The 23483-nt window shown below is 39.1% G+C and overlaps 1 protein-coding gene across 1 annotated transcript; it reads right to left on the bottom strand.

The window, feature by feature from the left end:
- Positions 1-14468: 14468 nt before the first annotated feature.
- LOC136068452 (uncharacterized) lies at positions 14469-15365 on the bottom strand. Its single transcript, XM_065775607.1, has one exon. The coding sequence runs from the start codon at positions 15363-15365 to the stop codon at positions 14469-14471; it is 897 nt and encodes a 298-aa protein (XP_065631679.1).
- Between the last annotated feature and the right edge of the window lie 8118 nt (positions 15366-23483).

Genomic DNA, 23483 nt, shown 5'->3' with positions numbered 1-23483 from the left:
ACATGTTAGGCCTAATTACTTTAGTAAATAGTTACTAAAGTATACATTTATGAAGTTATATTTCATAAATATATGATGAATAACTTAAAGGATTAAACCGGGTACTTAAGGATTAAGATGTAGTAATTTACAAAGTGGTAGTTTAGATTCATGACTTTATATTACTACGAATATTTTATGAAGGGATTGTATGTATAATAAAGTCTTAGGATATAATTTATTAATAAGGCCTAGAGTGCAATTGTATTTATATAGTGGTATTAAATATAATTAATGGTAACTTTGGACTTGTCAAGAGTAGACAGAAAAGCCCAAGGCCCATTGGAGCTAGTGTCTTATTAGTTCCTTTTGGTCCCACTTCAAGCCACACACTAAAGCCCAATTGGAAAGGCCCAATAGGCCATCCCAATTAGATAATCAGTTAGTTATAAAGGGAAAAACATATAGAATTTTTTCATTAGTGAAAAAGAAAAAGAGAGACATTATTGTGAAATGGTGTGTATGTGTGAGTGAAGCCACTCGATTATTCTCCCTTGAAAACTGATTGAGAGACCACACTTCTTGGGCGTAAAGTGGAGTTGGAGTAAAGATAAAAAGTGTTCCCAAGTACTTCTAATATTTTGTTTTGAATTTCACCGCACCAAGGTACTCTATCTTGTTCTTAAATTCTGAAATTTATATAGTGCATGTTATCAATCATGAATAAAATAGATCCATGTTTGTTGCTTCTGCTGTGTGTTTTGTATGAGATACAAAACCAAATTTTCCAACATCAAGAAACAAGGTTTCAAGTTCAAGTGTTAAAGCCATGCAAGTCTATCCAAGAATCAAGTCAGAAAGTGCATTATTTTAAAGTTCAATAGCTAGCATCTATCAAGGTTTAAAAGCTGTTAAAGGCCGTGGCTTGATAGCTAGCTCAATAGATGGCTATCTATCGAGGTTTATAAAACTCAGTTTTTTAGGACTGTTTTTCATCCAATCCATGAATGTATATTTGGGCTTTCTTTTCTCACAACCCTAAACATATATAAAGATTATTTTAAGGGTTGAAAAAGGTGATGACAAGTTGCATAAGAGCATAATTCCACAAGTGTGAAGAAAGTGTGACTGGAAACCTAGTTTTCCCTAGTTCTTGAAGAAGCTATTGTGTTTGTACACTGTAGGGTTTTGTGACCAAGCAACTTCATGATCTTCATTGTCTGGATGAACTGAAGAACTTTGTAGCCAACATCCTTCTCAAGTTGGTGATCAAGTCGTGTATTGGGATCCACACAATTGGTTTGTCACGTACTGGAAGCCATGCATTGAAAAGGAGAGATTGTCACTACAGAAAAAGTCTAATTGGGTATTAGGGTAAGGGTTCAACTGTAGGCTGGTAAAAGGTACTGGGATTCCTTTACTTATAACGACTTGTTTTGATAATAGTGGATCCTCAAGAGTGGTGACCTTAAAATCACTCGGTGGGGTTTTTACCGTGTAGGTTTTCCCCATTCATAAACAAATCACTGCATTAATTTATTTTCCACTGCATACTTTAGTTAATTGGTGATTTGTTTGTGCTGCCATGTACAATTGCATGTTAATTTGATTAATTAGTAAACTTGGCTAATTAATCAATTAATTCATCATAAAGGGGTCAATACGTTTTTGGCCTATTAGAATTTATAGGAATAGAAACATGATCACAAACAGACTCAACAGGAATAGCAATACTAGTAGAGACAGACTCAATGGGAATAGAAACTAAGTTTTAGCATGGGTAAATAGCTCAGTGATCTTGGTCTCCTCCAGCAGGTCTTCCATGGGGTGAGCAGCTCCCTCCCATGCCCAATTCTTTAACTCCTTTGTGGCTTCAACAATGGCAACTGTTTCTCAGTGAGTTCCTTCTTCCTTCAGCGTTTGCACTTTGGGGTCTTCATTCATATAGTCTAGGCATTCACTATCAACTTCCATATTTGCGGGCTTGTCAAATGCATAGCCATCCAAGCGCTCTATGCTATCCATTGACTCCTCAAATAAATTTTGCCTTTCTTTGTTGCTTGGGTGGACATATTGGGGGAAGTACTCTATTTTGCTTCCTTCCACTCTCTCATCTTCATCTTCAAAATCCTCTAATGTTAAGTTTCTAAAGTTGTGGATCATTAGATTTCTATCAAATGTCGCTAATCTTGCATCTATATCATCTTCTTCATTAGTGTATGCAGTTAATGAGCCAAATTCTGAATTATGAAACGAACCAAGCTTGGGAATCTCTCCACCATACTTATCATATCGAGGCCCCGATTTTGAACTAACATCTGTAATATAACTCCAACCCGAAGGTTGCCCATAAGGTTATTCTTTATAGTCTCCACCTATAGCTTCCACATCATCTTCTTTGTGTTCATCATAATAGTCCACATCATCATAAGAATTTTCTTCATAGGAGGCTCCCGCATCCTCATCCTTTCTATCACTAGGGGGTTCACCCTTATCATTACCACTATCTTGGCAATCATAGTCTTCACTATTACTTCCTTCACTATCACTGTCATCACTGCTATTATCTCCACCATCATTGTCTTCACTATCATCACTATCGCTGTCACCACTATTATCATTTTCATTGCCACTATCTTCTTCTTCATCACTAGGGCCTTCTCCCTCTTCATCATTTTCGTCATCCATTCTTGCTTCATATGGGTTCTTCAATGTGTGTTGGCTATTCTTCCTCTTCTATGTTGAAGATAGCATCTTCGAACAGGGTAGTTATTGCACCGGGATCCATGTAATTTGCCCAATCAGTCGGGACCTAATCTGTATTTTCCTTCTTTAGTTCTAGAAGCTTATTGTGACAATCAAGGAATAATTCAAATTTAGGCACCATCATTTTTGACTCAGGATCATATCTCGGTTCAGGAAATCCCCAGTAATGTTGGCTATCTCCAGCTTTGATAAACTTCCCATTTAATGTAGGAGTCTATGGCTTTAAAGGTTTTGGGGGACTTGGAAGTCCCTTTGCTTTAGCTTTTTCACGAGCCATCCTCCTCAGTTCCATCTCTAATAAATCATCATTAGTAGGTTTATAACCTAATTTGAAAGGTGGTGTGGTTGTGGGAATTGTTAGGGCCCGAATAGCTGCCTCTTTCATGGTCTTCCCTAGGCTCATCCTTGGAAAATAACTCATATTCCTCATCATTGCTACCACATTGTTGTTGCTATAGGGATCGAAGTCCATAAGGATATTTTCAACATCTTCTATCTTTCTTTCAAAACCAGGCTTCTTGTTCTCAAAGCCATCTAGGGTTATTGGCTCATTCTTAGTTTGGATACCAAAAATAGGCTTTGGTACGGTTAAAGTGTCTCCATACATAGTAATTATAGCTCCTTCATGTGGAAACCGAACCTTTTGGTACAAGGATGAAGGTATGACCTCTGTATCATGATTCTATGGTCACTCAAGAAGCACGTTGAAGCATGAAGCTATGTTTAGTACTTGAAATTCCACCGTTTGGATCATGAGTCCTATGGTGAGCTCTAATGTCATTGTCCCTAAAACCTCCCTTTTGCTGTTGTCATATGTTCTTACATGCTGATCAGATGACACAAAATCTTTAATACTCAAGCCTAGACAACTTTCAATTTTTAAAGGACACACATTCAGAGCAGTTCCATCATCAATTAATACCATTGGTATTCTCTTGCCTTTGGTATCTACAGTAATGTGCAACGGGTCATTATGATGCTTCCCCTTTTTAGTCAAATCTTTGTCAGAGTAGGAAATAGTAAGCTCCTTGCTTATAGACCCGATCATAGCATTCAAATCTTGAGAAGTAGTGGTTGTAGGGACTTGGATCTGATTGAGAAGGTCTACTAAATTCTAACAGAGTTTGTATGAGGCCATGAGTAAACCCTATAAGGATATGTTGGCTTGTGTCTTTTGTAGCTACTTAAGGACCTCATCCTTTTCATTTGTTGTTTGTTAGGTTGCCTTGTTTAGGGCTTCTACTGGGTTGTCTGTTTCTAGATGTGGGGGTTTAAAGTGTCTCCCCCCTTGTGATGTGGGCGATTTTTGATGGGTCATTTGATTCAATATCTTGGGGTTTGAAGTGTCTCCCCCCATATATGGGTATTGGATAATCTGATTGGAGTTTGAAGTGTCTCCCCTCATATATGGATGTTGGATTATCTGATTGGGGTTTGAAGTGTCTCCCCCCATATGGGATTTCTGCAGTATCTTCACTCCACATATCGCATCCTATTATAGATGTTGATGGGTATGACTAAGTCTAGCTCGTCCTTGCATAGTCGTCTATAGAATGTGAACTTGTCTTGGAATAGTGGTTCATAAGATGAGAAATACCGTGGTAATTATGCCGTCTCCTCACCCTCAGGCATGGATCCTTAAAGGGAACCTGTCCAGACCTAGTGAGGCCGTCCAGACCTAGTGAGGTTGTCTAGACATGGACGACCCTCAATATAGGTTCCGTCTACATGAACTGATGTATTGAACCATGTGGTGAGATCTTGATGTATCATTATAACTTCTTATTGAATATTTAACTTCTAATAGCAAGTTATCCATTGAACTCCACAAATGTGGGGGAAGTTACCAGACAAATAATTGCCTTCATAGCACTATATATACAGTTATCCTCGACAAAATAAAGTGAAGTTTTTTCTTTATATAACTCCTAGAAGTTTGGATATCTATATTCTGAAAGAGAGAAACTAATTTGATCATCAGAGGGTTTGTGGCTGGTCAACCTCGGTCTCCTTTGATTCCTTGTTTTTACCTTTCAGGTCTAAAAAATCATTAAGATTCAGAGCATCTAGCCTACTGATTTTTAGAACATTATTAGTTGGCGCCGTCTGTAGGGAGTCCAATTGTCTTAATATTTATCTTTCTACAACAAAAGGCTGAATGGTTTGGACCAGATCGAGGGCAACCAGCCCAGGCCATCAGGAGAGTAGGGATGCTTTAAGCAATCCCCATCACGAAAGTCAATCAGCCCTGGTTTTGCAACAATCTTCTGTTCAACATATGCAGTCCATGGTAACCGCCATGGCGGAGTTAACCCATTGGAATCAAGAGTTGACTAGGAAATCAAGAGTTGACTAGGAAGATTAATTTGAGGAGGCAACCCTACGAGGGGTATGCTAAAGGTCAAGCCCAAAATTAGGAAGATATAGGAAATGCTAAACTTGAGAGCCAGTCAAGGGGTACCATGCCAAGAAGGGTGCCACCTGAGAAGGACCAATCCAGTAGAGGATTTAGTCCACCGAATAGACTCCCCTTTCACGGCTTCCATCAACGGTCACCCTTTGCCTCCAAAGTTCAAGATGCCTTCATTACACGTGACCCATTTGATCATATTGCTACTTTCAAGACTATGATGCACCTTCAAGGGGTCCCAGATGAGATTATGTGTAGAGTCTTCCCTACCACTCTCAAAGGACTGGCACGAGTGTGGTTCAAAAAAATACCCCCGAATACAGTGAGTTCTTTTGAAGAATTGAGTAAGTTATTTGTTAATAATTTCATTAGAGGGCAAAGGCACAAACGTTCCTTGTCTAACTTGTTAACCATAGAACAAGGAAAGAATGAAAGTCTGCGGTCCTTCATCACTTGTTTCAATAAGGAAGCCCTGACGGTGGACGAGGTGGATGGCAAGCTACTATTGGCGGTCGTCCATAATGGGGTTGATTCTGACTTATTCATCCACAAGCTTTTTGTGAGAGAACCTCAGTCCATGGTTGAACTCATCCATTCAGCCCAAAACTTTATAAATGCAGAAGACACAATCATAGCTAAGAAGATGAAGAGAGCTGAGAGAATGGAAGCAAACCCCACATGCCACTCCGAGCAAGGTCCTCGTCCAAAGAAGGGAAAACAAGAAGATAAGAAGGACTGAGATAACAAGAAGGCAGGCCCTTCAGCACGGAATCAACAATACACGCCATTGAACATGTTGCTTGAACAAGTTCTTATGCAAATCAAGGACGATCATTCCTCGAAGTGGCCAGAGAAAATGAAGGGAGATCCCAACAAGCGTAACAGGAGCAAGTATTACCGCTCGCTTCCATAAGGACTATGGGCATGACACGGATGAGTGTTTTGATTTGAAGCAACAGATTGAAAATCTCATAAGATAGGGAAAATTAAGAAACTTCCTTGGATGAGACAATAAGGACGAGAAGTTGAAAGGAAAAATAGAAGAATCATCACGACCTCCACTCGGAGAAATAAGAGTTATCATAGGAGGAGGTTCAATGGGGCAATCGTCCAAGTCAAGGAAGACATCCTGAAGGTAGTACAAAACGTGCAACTCTCTGGACGATCGCCAAGGATGAAGAACACGGACTAACATGCCATTACATTCACGAACGAGGATGCTAAAAGAATTCCCCACCCTTATGATGACGCCATCGTCATTACTTTGCTCATTGCTAACTATATGGCCAGGAGGGTGTTAGTGGACAATGGAAGTTCAGCAGACATTTTGTATTATCCTGCTTTTCAGAAAATGAGGTAGGACGAGATATAATTTGTCTAGTGAATTGGTCCTTGATGGGTTTCGGAGGAATGAAAGTACAACCTGTAGGTACTGTTACATTACTTGTAGTGGTGGGGGCATACCCACAACAAGTAACCAAGGACATAAATTTCCTTGTGGTAGATTGTTTGTCCTCCTATAATGCTATAATTGGAAGACCAACTTTAAATAATTGGAAGGCAGTCACGTCTACTTATCAACTGTCAGTCAAGTTCCCTGCGGAGAATGGGGTAGGACAAGTACAGGGAGACCAACTAGTGGCAAGAGAATGCTACCTGGCCATGTTGGCTATGGATGAACATGTTCAGACAATGAACATTGAGGAGAGGAAAACTATGGTAGAGCCCACTAAAGCATTGGAAGACATTCCTTTAGACGGGAATAACCCTGAGAGGTATACCAGGGTTGGAGCAGATTTGGAAAAGAAGATAAAGCAGGATCTCATCCAGTTTTTAAAGAAAAGTATTAATGTGTTTGTATGGAGTCATAAGCATATGCCGAGTATAGACCTTAGCGTCATTACCCGTCATCTAAATGTATATCCTTCTTCGAAGCCTGTGTGACAGAAGAAGAGAGTGTTTGCCCCTGAGAGAGACAATGCCGTTAAAGAAGAGGTCCAGAAGTTAGCTACAGCAGAGTTTATTCGAGAGGTTTATTATCCATACTGGTTGGCCAATGTAGTAATGGTGAAGAAGGAAAACGGCAAATAGAGGATGTGTGTGGATTTTACTGATCTAAACAAGGCTTGCCCTAGGGATAGCTATCCATTGCCGTGTATTGATCAATTAGTGGATTCTACTGCGGGTCATAAGTTTTTAAATTTTATGGATGCTTTCTCTGGATACAATCAGATAAAGATGGATGAGGCAGACTAAGAGAAGACATCCTTTATCACTAATCAAGGCTTGTTTTGTTACAAAGTGATGCCCTTCGGTCTGAAGAACGTAGGGCCAACATACCAAAGGTTGGTCAACCACATGTTTCGTCCACAAATTGGACGGAATGTAGAAGATATGCTGGTGAAAAGCCTGGATAAAGAGAAACACTTGGATGACCTGTAAGAAACCTTTGACACACTTAGGCAATACAACATGAAGTTAAACCCCAGCAAATGTGCTTTCGAAGTTTCATTAGGAAAATTCCTCGGATTCATGGTTTTGCATAGAGGAATAAAGGCAAATCTTGATAAGATACAAGCGATACTGGATATGAAGCCTCTGCGAAGCATCAAGGAATTCCAATCTCTTACCAGACGAGTTGCTGCCCTTAACAGGTTTGTCTCTAAAGCTACTGACAAATGTTGTCCTTTTTTAAGGTTCTTAAAAAAGCATTTAAATGGATGGGCGAGTGTCAAAGAGCTTTCCAAGATCTGAAGACATACCTCACTACGGCCCCCTTATTGAGCTCGTCTGTATTAGGAGAGGAATTGTACTTGTACTTAGCAGTGACTCCACATGCTATGAGTTTAGCATTGATTAGAGAAGAAGGAAGGGTGCAGAAACTAGTCTACTATATGAGTAGAGTGCTGAGAGGAGCAGAATGACGATATCCAGTAATAGAAAAATTGCCTTTTGCACTAATAATAGCTTCTAGGAAGTTGAGACATTACTTCCAAGCTCATGTCATCAATGTCATGACGGACCATTCGCTCAAGAAGGCAATGAACAAGTTAGAAGCCGTAGGACGACTGATCTAATGTTCTGTCATGCTCAATGAATTTGACATTAGGTACCAACCCAGAAATGCAATAAAGGCCTAAGCCCTGGCAGACTTCATTGCAGAATTCACTCCAAGTTATGATGCTTTAAACGGAATGGAAGATAGTAAGAAGTGGATTATTCGTGTGGACGGATTGTCTACACAACGTGTAGGAGGGATAGGAGTTGTTTTACAATCCCCAGAAGGAGATAAGCTGAAGCATAAGGTTCATCTCATCTACAATATCAAACAACTAATAATGAAGTTGAATATGAAGCCCTTCTTAAGGGACTGTAATTGGCTAAGTTTGTGGGGGCAGAATCAATACTTGTCCTGAGAGACTCTCAGCTGGTCATAGGCCAGGTAAATGGGACATGTGAAGCCAAAGAAGAACGAATGAGCAAATACCTCAGTAAGGTGGTATGCCTTGTAAAAATATTTATGGAAACTAATTTTGTTCAAATCCCAAAGGAAGAGAACATGGATGCAAATTCTTTAGCAAAGGAAGCCTCAACAAACGAAGCAATGGACGAGTTTGATGAAATTCAATACATGCCAAGCATAGATTTTCCAGAAGTACAGCAGATAGAAGGTGAAGGAAATTGGATGACTCCAATAGTATTATACTTGAAGGACGGAAAGCTTCTGGAAGGGAAAGATGAGGCTAGAAAGCTCAGGTCAGATCAGCAAAGTACGTTCTCATGGATGATGTACTATACAAAAGAGGTTTTTCACAACCTTACTTGAGATGTTTAGCTCTGAATGAAGCACAATATGTATTAAGGGAGATTCATGAAGGAGCATGTGGAAGCCACTCAGGAGCCAGATCGCTTGTCCACAAGGTCGTTCGTGCAGGATACTACTGGCCAACTATCCAAGCTGATGCCAAGGCATATGTCAAGGTTTGTGATCAATGTCAACGATTCAGTAATGTCCATAGACAACCCTCAGAGTATATCACCCTGATGATGGCCCCATGGCCCTTTGCACAATGGGGGTTAGATATCATGGGTCCCTTTCCACTTAGAACCAGACAGATGAAATTTTTGGTGGTAGGGATAGACTATTTCACCAAATGGGTGCCCTAGCAAAAATCACACAACAAAATGTCAAGAAATTCGTCTGGAAGAACATTGTGTGCAGGTTTAGGGTGCCTAGAGTATTGATATTAGAAAATGGACGACAATTTGATAATGAACTTTTCAAAGACTTCTACGAGCAGTTTGAAATTCAAGATCATTACTCCTCACCCGCCCACCCTCAAGAAAACGGCCAAGTAAACCAATCCTTGTTGAAAATGATCAAGACTCAGCTTGAGGGGGCAAAAGGAGTATGGCCAGACGAGCTACCAGGTGTTCTATGGGCTTACAGGACGACAGTAAGAACCTCTACAGGGGAAAGTCTTTTCAAGCTTGCCTATGGAAGTGAAGCAGTCATACCTATAGAAGTACATATGGCCAATCATAGGGTGATGAAGTATCAAGACAAGGAAAATGAGGAGCAACTTCACCTAAACCTTGATCTGATAGATGAGGCGAGGATGGATGTAGAGCAAAGGACATCGAGGTATAAAAACCTCATGGCTAGGCAATATGATGCAATGGTGAAACCCAGGCGTTTCAACATAGGAGACCTCGTCTTGAAGAGGTTTTCTTTAGTAACCAAGAACCTAGCCCATGGGAAATTGGGACCTAATTGGGAAGGACCCTACAAAGTTATCAATTGTAAAAGGCAAGGATCCTACTACTTGGAGAAGCTAGACGAGAGGAAGTTGGAACATCCTTGGAATGTTGAACACCTAAGGAGGTATTATCAGTAAGATAACAACCTAGACGAGTATTACCATGGACAAGCCTGGAGTTTGTTCTATCTATGTATTGTTAAGTATGGTATATAGTGTAATATGTGTTGTGTTTACTCTTTAAAACTATGTTAGTCTCAAGTTTTCTAAGGCATTAGCTTCTAAGCATATGCCTCGTCTATGAACAATATCTATGTTATGTACATAATGTTGTTTGAATTTCTTGCTTTCATATTGCTTTTATTATTTAAAATAATCCACAAGAAGGCAAAAGCCCAAGACGGAGTAAATTCTCTAGACGCAGGGATGTAACGTCTATAATCATTTCTTAATAAAGATGACGCAGAGAAAGCTCAAAGCGTATTCGTCCAAACAATGGATGAGCTTTAGCTCTAAACGTATTAAGTCCAACTCATGGACGAGGAAATGCGTAAATGAATGTTTGGTCCATTGGATAAGGACACCAGCAAAAATAATCCTATCTTTGTATGAGTAAAAAGTTGGGCCTTAAAACTTTATGGACTACAAAATCAACTAAGTCTAAGGACGAATAAAAAAATTTTCCATTCACAAAGACGAGTTACACTTGTGAAAACTTGAAGAGTGGTGAAAAATACATAACGTGTACAAATCCTTATTATGGACGAGCCAAGGTTGATCAATATCTTGGATACAAAAAGAAAACATTCGTCCATGCAACATGTAAGTAAAAGAAAGTGAAGAAAACAAACTTTCATTCATCAATTAAAGGGTGGACGGCCTGTGTCCAAAGAACCCTTAAAAAAGTAAAGATTAACAAATTGTTTGAAATCTCGTCCTAAAACCATGGATGAAGTAAATGTACTTAGGTTACATAGAAAGGTCCAAAACCACGAACCAAATAAAAACAAAAAGAAAAAGAAAAATACAAGGACAAGCAAAATATTGAAGTCTTGTCTTTAAGCAAGAGGGGCGTTGGCATTTGGGTCACCCGGAGGTGGCTGGGTACTGGCATTGTCCTCTATATTGATGTCTTCCGAACTTGTCTAGAGGAGGGAGCTTGTAGCAGCACCATCAAGGTTGAGTTTGATGGAACTGAAGTCAATCTTAGGGAATTTCTCTACAGCGTCCATCCTAAAATCTTCAAACCCAACTGCATAGTTGGCATCCAGCAAATCAGTGTATTGCTTGGATTCCTTGAATTCTGCAATGACGTCTCCCTTTGCTTTTTCAAGAAGGGCACTCAACTCATCATTCCTCTTTTGGAGGTGGTCAAGATGAGTATCCTTCTCTACGATGTCAGCCTTCAGTTCCTCAACAAGGTTTAGCAGCCCATTAGCTTCCTCCTTGGCCTTTGTAGCCACCTCAGCCCATTTCTTTCATTCTTCCCTCACCACTTAAACCCTTGTCTCCAAAAAAATACTCGTCTTGTCCAATTCTGTGGCTTGCCTAGATGCCACAATACATTTTGACATTGCTATAAAAGAATAAATGACAGGAGATGATGGTTGGATGAGACAAAATTATAAAGTAATAAGACAAGACAAAAAGGTAGTCACATACCTTAAAAAGATCATGAACATCATAGTGTTCAAAGTCCTTCAAGGACATATTATAACATGCAGTTATGTCCTCACTAGACACAGCCTTCTCAAAACGTTCCCAAGCCAGATCTTCGTTTTCAATAATATTAGTTGGGACCCTTTGAGGAGGTTGGGACGAGGCAGGCACAGTAGACTTCGACGGAGGAGTCTTGGACGGGGTAGTCTCAACAGGAGTAGATGAGTCTACATCAAATACCTGGACGAATGGTTGGGATGGAGGAAGAGTAGGATTAACTATCTGAGATGACCCATGTTTAGCCTTTTTACCTCGACGACTGGGAAGATTTCCCAAGACAAGGTTCTTGGACAAAGACTTCCTTTTATCCCTGGTGGAAGGATGAGCTTGGGACTAGGTCTCAGGACGGCTCCCTTCATCCATAGCTTCCTTCCCCTTGTTTTCTTTCATAGCCACCATCCTTGAAAGATGATTAAGTGATAGTTAAAATTAAACCAGAAAAAGTATACCGTATAGAATATTTATGTGCAGTTGATGAGAATGCAAAATGTCATATTTTTCTTCCTTAATGTTTAGTCTTTGATATTTATTTGGTTCCTAAATGTACTCATTATTCTTATATTTTGATTTAGGATGCAAATGGAGGCATAAAGTGCAAAACGTAGTTAGTTGGGCGATTCTGGACAGCTTTGACATTGCTTCGTAATCTGGGAATAACTCTCTCATCCGAGCTCCAATTGAGATGATTCAAGATGCTGTGGAAAGATAAGATGAATCTCTACAACTTTCATGTTTTGAGTTTTGAGAGATACGGCCTGCATCAAGGTCAAAATCAGGCTTGAAGTTGCTGCACCTACACTGCTGACGTTCTGGAATGCTCCTTTGCTTGAAATTCTAATATGTAGATCTAATGTGGTTTATTTTTGGAAGCTTCTAGATCTGATGCACGAAATTTCCAGTTGAAAAACACCACTTTCCTAGTTATATTAGGACTTTGTTTTATTTTTAATATTTTTCCTTAATTAGTTACATTTGGATGTTATTATTTAGAATATTTTTAGGAGATTTCGTAGGCTTGGGAAAGGGGGAATTAACATGTAAAAGGGGAAGGAGAAATCAGATTTGGACACACACACATGCCTTTCTTTCCCCTTTTCTCTAATTTTCTCCTTTGAGTTTTCTGTCATGGCTCTGCATGGCTAAAACTTTTATACTTGGTCAAAGGAAACTGAAGCCTCAGAATCAATAAAACTGTGAATTCTAATTTGTTTTTATTGTTCAATTTATGTTTTGAATATCGGATGTTCTTCTGTGCATATTTCATGATTGTCTCGTTTAATTACTAGGAGGCCTACTAGTTTATTATTCGTTGCAATCTACTGCTAGGTTAGATATCAAATCTATAATTGTTTGATCTCTCTAACTTGTGAAGCAACCAAGATTTAATGATTTGTTGCTTCAGAAATTATTAGATCTTAGGAAGAACGCTTGACTAAATTAAATGCAACTACTTGTGTTTGTGTTGTTTAGCTTCATCGATCTCTCTAGTTCTTAAGGCTGCTACTAAATTAAACTTTTAGTGCTTGCCTTGGGTTGTTTAGTAGTTAGGGTTTATTAGATCGCTTGTTTTCTAATTAACTGCAATTAAGGGGAGATAGGAAAATAGTTCCAACGGTGAATATTCAAAGTGTGAATTGATATATATTTGCATCGAAGATCAGTTGTAAAATTTCGATGGTGGATGTTGACTTAGACCAAGATTTGTTCTCTTGATTGATTTCGATACTTTAATTTGAATTGTTCCTTAGTTGTTTTTCTTACAATTGTTTTCATTATACTCAACCCCCCCTCCTTGTTCACGTAGCATAAAATTAGGCTAGATACTCTCTATGGGAACGATCCTTACTCGCACTACTACATATATTTTTAGGAGTATAGGTTTTATTTTTGGTTGCTTGTGACAACACACCAGAAGTCTAAACTTACGTCTACGAACTGTAACCTTGTGTGTGATAGCCTTGTCGGACGGTTGAGGACCAAGTCCCTACTTGGCAAGACGTCTAAGGGTGACTAACGAATAGAAATCCCTATCAGTGTGTAGACGAGCCCTATGGACACAATCACGATGGAAATTGCTTAAAGAAGGCCATCTAATAGCTGTAAAACAATAAGTAGATAGAGGTTAGACACATACATATACAATAATAAAATAATTATCTATATATAATAATAAAATAAAGAAAAAAGGGGAAGGGCATACCTTCAGGATAAAGGTTCCCTAAGTCCCCAATATAAGGGGCAAAAGTGTCCCTGCTAACGTCCATTGGGTTCCCAGCCTAGAAACCAAAGATGAAGAAAAATTCCATCTTCTAGTTTCTGTTAGATGAGATTAGGGATTTGATTAACCTACAATCTCTGCCCCTAGCTGTGAACTGATAAGAGCCAAGGGATTGATTTATTTCTGAGGGTTTGTAGCAAAAAAGAAACTCGTCCACAGTGAGAGGACGGTCCCTTCCAAATACTTCCCTTTATAAAATTTTCATAGAGATAATCAATCTCCATGCATTCGGGTTGAATTAACACACTCCTAAACCTAATCTAACAAGTAACTCCCTGGCAAAAACATTCAAAGGTAACCTAAGACCCCCCAAAAAATAAGCCTCATAGACGCCTATTCCAAGATGAGGGTTGCAACATCATTCTCCACGGACGGGTAACCTAGGGTAAAGTTTGTCAGGAATTTGGTACCACGACCTAAGGTTATTAAGCCTTTGTTCATTTGTTTTGGAAGAAACACCAACTGCACAACTATAAACAGTCTCCACCTCGTCCAAAGGACTAGACAAAGGGACGCTTGACGAGGTGGTAGCCTGGGTCCCAGAAGCTTTCATAAGTTATTCTTGAAGAACTTCTAAGGGAACTCCAAGGACACCAGAAATGTATCCTTCATCCGTAGTACCCCCCCCTACAAACATAGGAGTACCCTCAGGAGTACAATCCCAGGCTCTAGTGATCACATCACGACATCCAGAATCTGACACCCACATTGCCTCAAAACGAAAAGGCTTCCTATTCCATTTTTTGTGCTCCCCACCCGCCTCCAAGGATAGAAGAATCGGCCGATGATCTGAAGTAAAACAATTCAAATGCTTAATCCTCCCAGTAGGAAATCTAGCCAACCACTCATAATTTGCAACCCCTCTATCTAATCTTTCCCAAATCAGCTCCCCACCACGTCTACCATGCCAGGTAAATTCCGGTCCCGAAAAACCTAAATCCACAAAACCACAATGATCCAAAACCTCCCGAAAATTTTGCATCAAATGATGAGCTCGAGGTGGTCCACCTCGTTTGTCATGTACCTCCACTAACTCATTAAAGTCACCAAAGCAACACCAAGGTAGTAGCGGCTTCGAGCTTAGCATTCTTAACATGTTCCATCCCTCACTCCTAAGACTAGTACCAGGCTCTCCATAAAACCCGGTCAATCTCCACGCTTGAATTGAACCACCATGAATAACAGAATCAATATGATACTTAGAAAAACTATCTACCCATACATTAACTCCTGCTTTCCAAAGAAGAGCCAAGCCACCTCCCCTCCCTTCAGTAGGTACCGTAAAACACCCATCAAAAAATATCTTATCCCGAATCCATTTCATCCTTTCCTTATTTGACCATGTTTCTGACAAAAACACAATCATGGGATCTTGTGCTTGTACAATATCGACAAGCTCTTGAACTGCACGGCGGTTCCCAAGCCCCCTGCAGTTCCATGCTAAGAGTTTCATAGCTGTCGGCGGGGCTGCTCAGCAGCCTCCACCGTTGGATTATCAAAACCAATTACCCTCTTCTTCTTGCATTCAGACCCCTCTGTCCCATCCTCCTCCAAATCTGACCTCATTCTCTTTGCTAAACAGCTAGCAACAGGCTTAGAAGTTGAAGTCCGAACCCTTTGGCTGTGCTTGGAAGTCCTTAGAATATTTTTGCGTGCCTCGGTCTGAGTAAACAAGTTTGTTAGAAACTTTGCCGAGCCTACCACCTTAGCACCCACCCCTCCTGACTGAACCTTTAAGTCGCACCCTCTACCCTCTTCCACTGTATCGTAACGAGCCAAATCCTCATCAATAGCGTCCACTTGTGCCTGAAAAACCTGACTGGATTGCACCACTATATTATTTGTAGTAAACCCATCCACCTGCCTAATCAACTTAGGAACAGCAGTAGTGGAATCCGGACCCATCTGCTCCTCGGCATGCTCCCTCATATTGTCCACTGTACTCCCCCCAACATCTCCTTGCTTATTACGTTCATCAATGTGATCATTGCAGTCCAGTTCAGTTTCCACACCCACCTGATCTACTGATGCAGTTTGCCTGTGACTTGGTTCCTGCCGTGTATTATCATCTCCCCTCTCATCAAACCCCTCAACCCGAACTATTGTTTTCTTGGAAAAATTTGGAGTGTTTACCCGTAGCCATGATCCAAATTGTTGATCCCCTTCCTTCAGAGTCCCCTTCCTCTGTTGCCAAAGAGAGCATTCCTTATCATGATGAGTCAATCGTCCACACCAATAACACACATTTGGTAAACGTTCGTATTTAAAACTAACCCAGCTCTCCTCCCCATTGCTCAATCCAAGTTTTCGGCCTCAACAAAGTGGTTTAGAAAGATCTATACTGACCCTAACTCGCATGAAATTTCCCCCCACATACTCCTCATCCTCTGCCTTACAGTTAATCACCTTTCCTGCCGTTGAAACAATATCCTTAGCTACTCCCAAAGACATACTGTTCAGAGGCAGATCATGGACTTGTATCTAGAAAATTGTGGATTCGAACTTTAGACCCTTCAAGTCAGTGTGCCGCTGTACCCTCTTCAAAGCTACCAGAGATTTATCAAAAGACCACGGCTCCCCTAATAGAACTTTGTCAACATCCGAAGCATCTGAAAAAACAAACAAAACCTTGTGGTCACCCAATTCTCGAACCTCGAAACCCTTTTTAGTATGCCAAAGGAGTTTAAAAGTCCGTGCAATGGCTTCCATGTTCAATACTCGACTCGTAAAAAATCTTGCAGCAAGCAAGTACTGCCCTACAGAACCACTGTCCAGCACTTGATATTTGTCACCTTCTGATTCAGTCAACGAGAACTTCTCCCACATGTTGGACAAAGTCTCCATACCGGTTGTACTGAGAACACTAGACTTGCTGAAAAAACGTAAATGACCAGACACTACACCATCCTCACTCGATAAAGGAGAAAACAAGCAAGCCTCACTCAAAGAGCAGGCACGTATTCTACTGGCAGCTAGGGTTTCGTGGAGCCCTAGGCCAGAGAAACTTTGCGTGGCTAATAAAATGAATAAAAAAAAGTTTAATTGTTATTAAAAAATCCACACATGCCTTTCTTTCCCCTCTTCTCTAATTTTCTCCTTTGAGTTTTCTGTCATGGCTCTGCGTGGCTAAAACTTTTATATTTGGTCAAAGGAAACTGACGCCTCGGAATCAATAAAATTGTGAGTTCTAATTTGTTTTTATTGTTCAATTTATGCTTTGAATATCGGATGTTCTTCTGTGCATATTTTCATGATTGTCTCGTTTAATTACTAGGAGGCCTACTAGTTTATTATTCATTGCAATCTACTGCTAGGTTAGATATCAAATCCATAATTGTTTGATCTCTCTAACTTGTGAAGCAACCAAGATTTAATGATTTGTTGCGTCAGAAATTATTAGATCTTAGGAAGAACGCTTGACTAAATTAAATGCAACTACTTGTGTTTGTGTTGTTTAGCTTCATCGATCTCTCTAGTTCTTAAGGCTGCTACTAAATTAAACTTTTAGTGCTTGCCTTGGGTTGTTTAGTAGTTAGGGTTTATTAGATCGCTTGTTTTCTAATTAACTGCAGTTAAGGGGAGATAGGAAAATAGTTCCAGCGGTGAATATTCAAAGTGTGAATTGATATATATTTGCATCGAAGATCAGTTGTAAAATTTCGATGGTGGATGTTGACTTGGACCAAGATTTGTTTTCTTGATTGATTTCGATACTTTAATTTGAATTGTTCCTTAGTTGTTTTTCTTACAATTGTTTTCATTATACTCAAACCCCCCCCCCTCCTTGTTCACGTAGCATAAAATTAGGCTAGATACTCTCTATGGGAACGATCCTTACTCGCACTACTACATATACTTTTAGGAGTATAGGTTTTATTTTTGGTTGCTTGTGACAACACACTAGAAGTCTAAACTTACGTCTACGAACTGTAACCTTGTGTGTGATAGCCTCGTCGGACGGTTCAGGACCAAGTCCCCACTTGGCAAGACGTCTAAGGGTGACTAACGAATTGAAATCCCTATCAGTGTGTAGACGAGCCCTATGGACACGGTCACGATGGAACTTGCTTAAAGAAGGCCATCTAATAGCTGTAAAACAATAAGTAGATAGAGGTTAGACACATACATATACAATAATAATAATAATTATCTATATATAATAATAAAATATAGAAAAAAGGGGAAGGGCATACCTTCAGGACAAAGGTTCCCTAAGTCCCCAATATAAGGGGCAAAAGTGTCCCTGCCAACGTCCATAGGGTTCCCAGCCTAGAAACCAGAGACGAAGAAAAATTCCATCTTCTAGTTTCTGTTAGATGAGACTAGGGATTTGATTAACCTACAATCTCTGCCCCTAGCTGTGAACTGATAAGAGCCAAGGGATTGATTTATTTATGAGGGTTTGTAGCAAAAAATAAACTCGTCCACAGTGAGAGGAAGGTCCCTTCCAAATACTTCCCTCTATAAAATTTGCATAGAGATAATCAATCTCCATGCATTCGGGTTGAATTGACACACTCCTAAACCTAATCTAACAAGTAACTCCCTGGCAAAAACATTCAAAGGTAACCTAAGACCCCCCAAAAAATAAGCCTCATAGACGCCTATTCCAAAATGAGGGTTGCAACACCATTCTCCACGGACGGGTAACCTAGGGTTAAGTTTGTCAGGAATTTGGTACCACGACCTAAGGTTATTAAGCCTTTGTTCCTTTGTTTTGGAAGAAACACCAACTACAACTATAAACAGTCTCCACCTCATCCAAAGGACTAGACAAAGGGACGCTTGACGAGGTGCTAGCCTGGGTCCCAGAAGCTTTCATAAGTTATTCTTGAAGAACTTCTAAGGGAACTCCAAGGACACCAAAAATGTATCCTTCGTCCGTAGTACTCCCCCTACTACCACAATGACTAGTGCTACTGCTAGAGTTATTATAGCTATTGGTATCGTGATACTCGTCTATATCTTTTTCTATACTATTGCTAGACGAGGAGATAACAGTTTCAGAAATTTTTGATGAAAACGTAAAGGAAAACCTAAATACGAGAAATGAGAGAATACTTGGCTTTAGGCGGAAGAGGACTATGGATGCGGAGAAACTTTTAGACAAGGCTCTAGATGACAGAGGTCAAAGAGGAAAATTTTTGAAATGAGAAGGGTAGGAGAGAGATTCTACTATTTATAGGCAGCAAGGTTCAACATCCAAAGCGACAAGACCAACCAGGATGAGCCACGTGGCATTTGTCTTGAAAGACGAAAAGCCATAATTGAAACATGTTTGATTAGACCACGTGCCAAAAAAAAAAAAGAGAGAGAGAGAAGAAGAAACAGAAAATGAGAAAAATAGAAAGCATTCTTTGGACGAACAACACAAGGGCAAAGGCAATTGATGGGTATGACTAAGTCTAGCTTGTCCTTGCATAGTCGTCCACAGAATGTGAACTCTTCCTGGAATAGTGGTTCATGAGATGAGAAATACCATGGTAATTATGCCATCTCCTCACCCTCAGGCACGGATCCTTAAGGGGAACCCGTCTAGACCTAGTAAGGCCATCCAGGACTAGTGAGGTCGTCCAGACATGGATGACCCTCAATATAGGTTCCATCTACATGAACTGATGTATTGAACCACATAGTGAGATCTTGATGTATCATTATTACTTCTTATTGAATATTTACTTTCGATGGTAGTTATCCATTGAACTCCACAAATGTGGGGGAAGTTACCAGACAAATAAATGCCTCCATAGCACTATATATACACTCATCATCAACAAAATAAAGTGAAGTTTTTTCTTTATATAACTCCTAGAAGTTTGGATATCTATATTCTGAAAGAGAGAAACTAATTTGATCATTAGAGATTTTGTGGCTGGTCAACCCCAGTCTCCTCTAATTCCTTGTTTCTATCTTTCAAGTCTTAAAAATCATCAAGATTCAAAGCATCCAGCCTACTGGTTTTTAGAACATTATCAGATTTTATGCCCATTAGTTTTTCCCAAGTCATCATAAAGCATTCGGTTAGATCATAGATCAACTCAGATGGGTCTTCCTCTCATTCTTCTTTAGAATCAAACAGTTGATCCTTGGTCCTCTCCCAAAATTGTGATTGGGTAAGGGATTGTTGGTGATATTAGGCCTCGTAGGCGGTGCAATCACCTTGGTGTCTATTAAATCTTGAATTGCATGATGAAGATTATAACACCTGTCAGTGTCATGGCTTGGGCCTTGATGGTAGGACCTTATTATGTAACATCAGAGTTAGGAATAGGTGCTTATCGTTTAGAAGACTTGGATGAAAATGTTATCCCATGACCTTGGAATGTAAATAACCTACGAAGATATTATTTAAATGAATGATAACAAAGTTATTCAATCTCTCTCTCTTTTTTACTCCTAGAGCTTTACTTTTACCAAAATCTTTACACTATTCATCTTAAGTTGGCTAAACGTTAAACAAAACCTTGGCTATGTTCGACTCCTCGAGTCACATGCCTTGGGTAAATTAACTCTTACAGAGAAATGAAACAACCAAGTATTAAACAGAACCTCGGCTATGTTTGACTCCTCAGGTCACATGCCTTGGGTAAATTAACTCTTACAAAGAAACAAAATGGCTAAGTGTTAAACACAATCTTGGCTATGTTCGACTCCTTGGGTCCCATGCCTTGGGTAAATTAACTCTTACAAAGAAATGAAACAACTAAGTGTTAAACAGAACCTTGGCTATGTTCGACTCCTTGAGTCATATGTCTTAGGTAAATTAAATTTTACAATGAAACAAATTGGCTTAAGTGTTAAACAGAACCTTGGCTATGTTCGAATCATCGAATCACATGTTTTGGGTAAATTAACTTTTACAATGAAACAAATTGGCTTAGTGTTAAACAGAACCTCAGCCATGTTCGACTCCTTGGGTCACATGCCTTGGATAAATTAATTTTTACAAAGAAATAAAAATGGCTAAGTGTTAAACAGAGCCTTGGCCATGTTCGACTCCTTAGGTCACATGCCTTGAGTAAATATGGCAGTCAAACATTTAAAAAAAGAAGAAGATGTAAATATGAATAAGTACTAGTGAAATAAAAGTAAAATTATCATCATTTCATTACTCATAGAGCAAATAGTACAAAAAAGAGAAGGAGAAAAGTTTGCTAACTGAGCCAAAATTATGAAATAGGAACCCCTACTACATAATATCTGGGAAGGCTTATCCTATGGAGTCTATCCTATAGATTCTTTCTTTCTTTTTAACTCCCTAGCCATGTCCCCTTTCTCTAATGGCCTTTCATCATGGCCCTCCTTATAAAGTGGAGGCTAAGAAGTTGTATTGAATGCCCCCATTGTTGAAGAAAATGAGTTGGCTGCACCCCTAAGAGCAGAAGAGTAAATGATCTTTAATGGATCCTTTAGCTCTAAAGATGAATCCACCAGCAGCAATGAAAGCTTCAGCCTAGACTTGGTGATAGAACTCTCGACCTATGTCTCTCATCTAAAGGGTGAAGCTAACTGAGGTCTCTTTTTTCCCCAGTTCATAGGTAGCTTGTTCCTCTTTGCACAACTTGGTCTATTTTCCCTCCAACTCTTTCCATTGGAGTTCAATTTTCTCTTTAGCGAGGGCCAGCTCCTCCACCGACTGAAGTTGACCACGTTGCCTTTTAGCTTGTCTCTCAACAACCCCTAGGGCAGCCTCAGCACTTTTCTTTCTTCTCTCGACCTCAGCCAACTTGAAGAGAAACTCCATGTACTTCTTCTCAGCCTTGACTTGAGCCTTGGTGGCAGCAATGCGATGTGACTTGATGTGCATGAAATATATACAATAAAGTACTCACATATCTACATATTTAGCTTTACTTTTATGTTATTTTGTTACTGATTATATAATATCTTTGTGTTGCAAGTAACAAGGGCTTTACATGCAAAGTGGGGCTAGGCCAATTAAATTCAAGTCCAATTGGAGCAAGAAATCAAGAAAATTTGCACCAAATCCAAGTCTAATTCGGATTAGGATTCCAGCCTGCACATCAATTAGTATTTTTTGCATAACTTTTAGCTCAGATATCCAATCGACATGATTCAAGTTGGGCTGGAAATTTAACTTACAGGGCTACAACTTTTTAGTATACCAAAAGTCTGAATTCTGAATTTAAATGGGCCAAAATCGTCGATTAAATGAAGCCTAAAAATCTGGGATTTTCTCCAAATGGAAATTCAACTTGTAATAGGATTCCTTGACCTATTTAAAGGCTCTTTAGGGCAAATTCAAGGGGGGCCGCATTGAAGAATATTTTTTGGGAGTCTTTCTGAGAAGGAGGATCTAAGGACAAAGGCAAGAGCTTCATGTTGATCAACCAATGCAGATGAAAGACATAAGTTTTATTTGTTTTCTTTTCAATTTTATTATGAACTAAATTTTATTTTCTAGAGCAGTGATGTAGTCTAGCAATGAACACACAATTTATTTTCTGATTTATTTTAATTTTAATATTTCCATGATTGAGTGTTTAATTCTTATTCTTAATGCTTACTATTTTTTACAAATTATAGTTTGATCAATTGAATTACAATGAGACTGAGAGGTAATTTGTTATTTTAGTTCTAGAATTAAATACCATTAGATGAGCGAAAGTAGAGATGCTTTACCGCGACTAGTGTGATTTTTCAAAAAATTAAAAGTACGTAATAAGTCTCCAATTAATTAAATTCACATAGAGATATGGAATTGTTAGTTGAAGATATTTTTGATATTATTCAAGAGAAGAAATTGAATACTTAAGGAATTTTTAATCATCAACGGGAGATTATTAGAATTTAATAATTAGGAAGAATAAATTGTGTGGGATTTGTTAGGTGAAATCAACTGCTCTAGATCCATTCTTATCATAATTTTACACTGTTAGGTTTTTTACGCCTTGTTAATTCTTCTTATTCGTAGATTTATTTTTATTAAATAGTTTAATTTAATTCAGTGAATAGAACGTTCCATTTATTTTCGATTTTCCAAATAGTAATTAATTTAGTGAATTTTGGTATTCAATAACATAGTTAATCTTTGTGGGTTCGACATTCGTTTTCTAAAAACACTTTACTACTTATTACGATTCTGTGCACTTGCAGATTATTTTACGCGAACAAGTTTTTGCCGTTGTCGAGGATTAACTATTTGTCATTGATATTGATACTAGCTAGATATTTACTACTTTGGATTTTATTTTATTTACTAAAAAAAAAAAATTTAATTAGGTGCATCTGAGTTTGTTTTCTTTCTTTTCAGAAATTAGAAGTGCATGCCCCGATCTAAACTATCAGAGCATACACTCTTTGATCCTAAAATTGAAAAAACCTTACGTCAGCTCAAGAAAGAAAAGAAGAAAGAGGCCAACACATCTCTATCTAATATGGCCGATCAAGAGCAAAAAGCATTAAGAGATTATGCTATGCCCTCAGTAAATGGAGCTACATCGAGCATAAGGAGGCCAGCCATACAAGCCAATAATTTTGAGATCAAGCCGACCATCATTTAGATGATATAGAAGACTATCCAATTCGGGGGGCTGTCACAAGAGGATCC

This window comes from Quercus suber, unplaced genomic scaffold, assembly GCF_002906115.3.
Source record: "Quercus suber isolate HL8 unplaced genomic scaffold, Cork oak 2.0 scaffold_115, whole genome shotgun sequence".
Classification (NCBI taxonomy): Eukaryota; Viridiplantae; Streptophyta; class Magnoliopsida; order Fagales; family Fagaceae; genus Quercus; species Quercus suber.
This window is presented reverse-complemented; position numbering and strand designations above follow the sequence as displayed.

Coding starts and splice junctions, on each gene's coding strand:
- LOC136068452 (XM_065775607.1), bottom strand. CDS start 15,365: ATGAAACTCTTAGCATGGAACTGCAGGGGGCTTGGGAACCGCCGTGCA.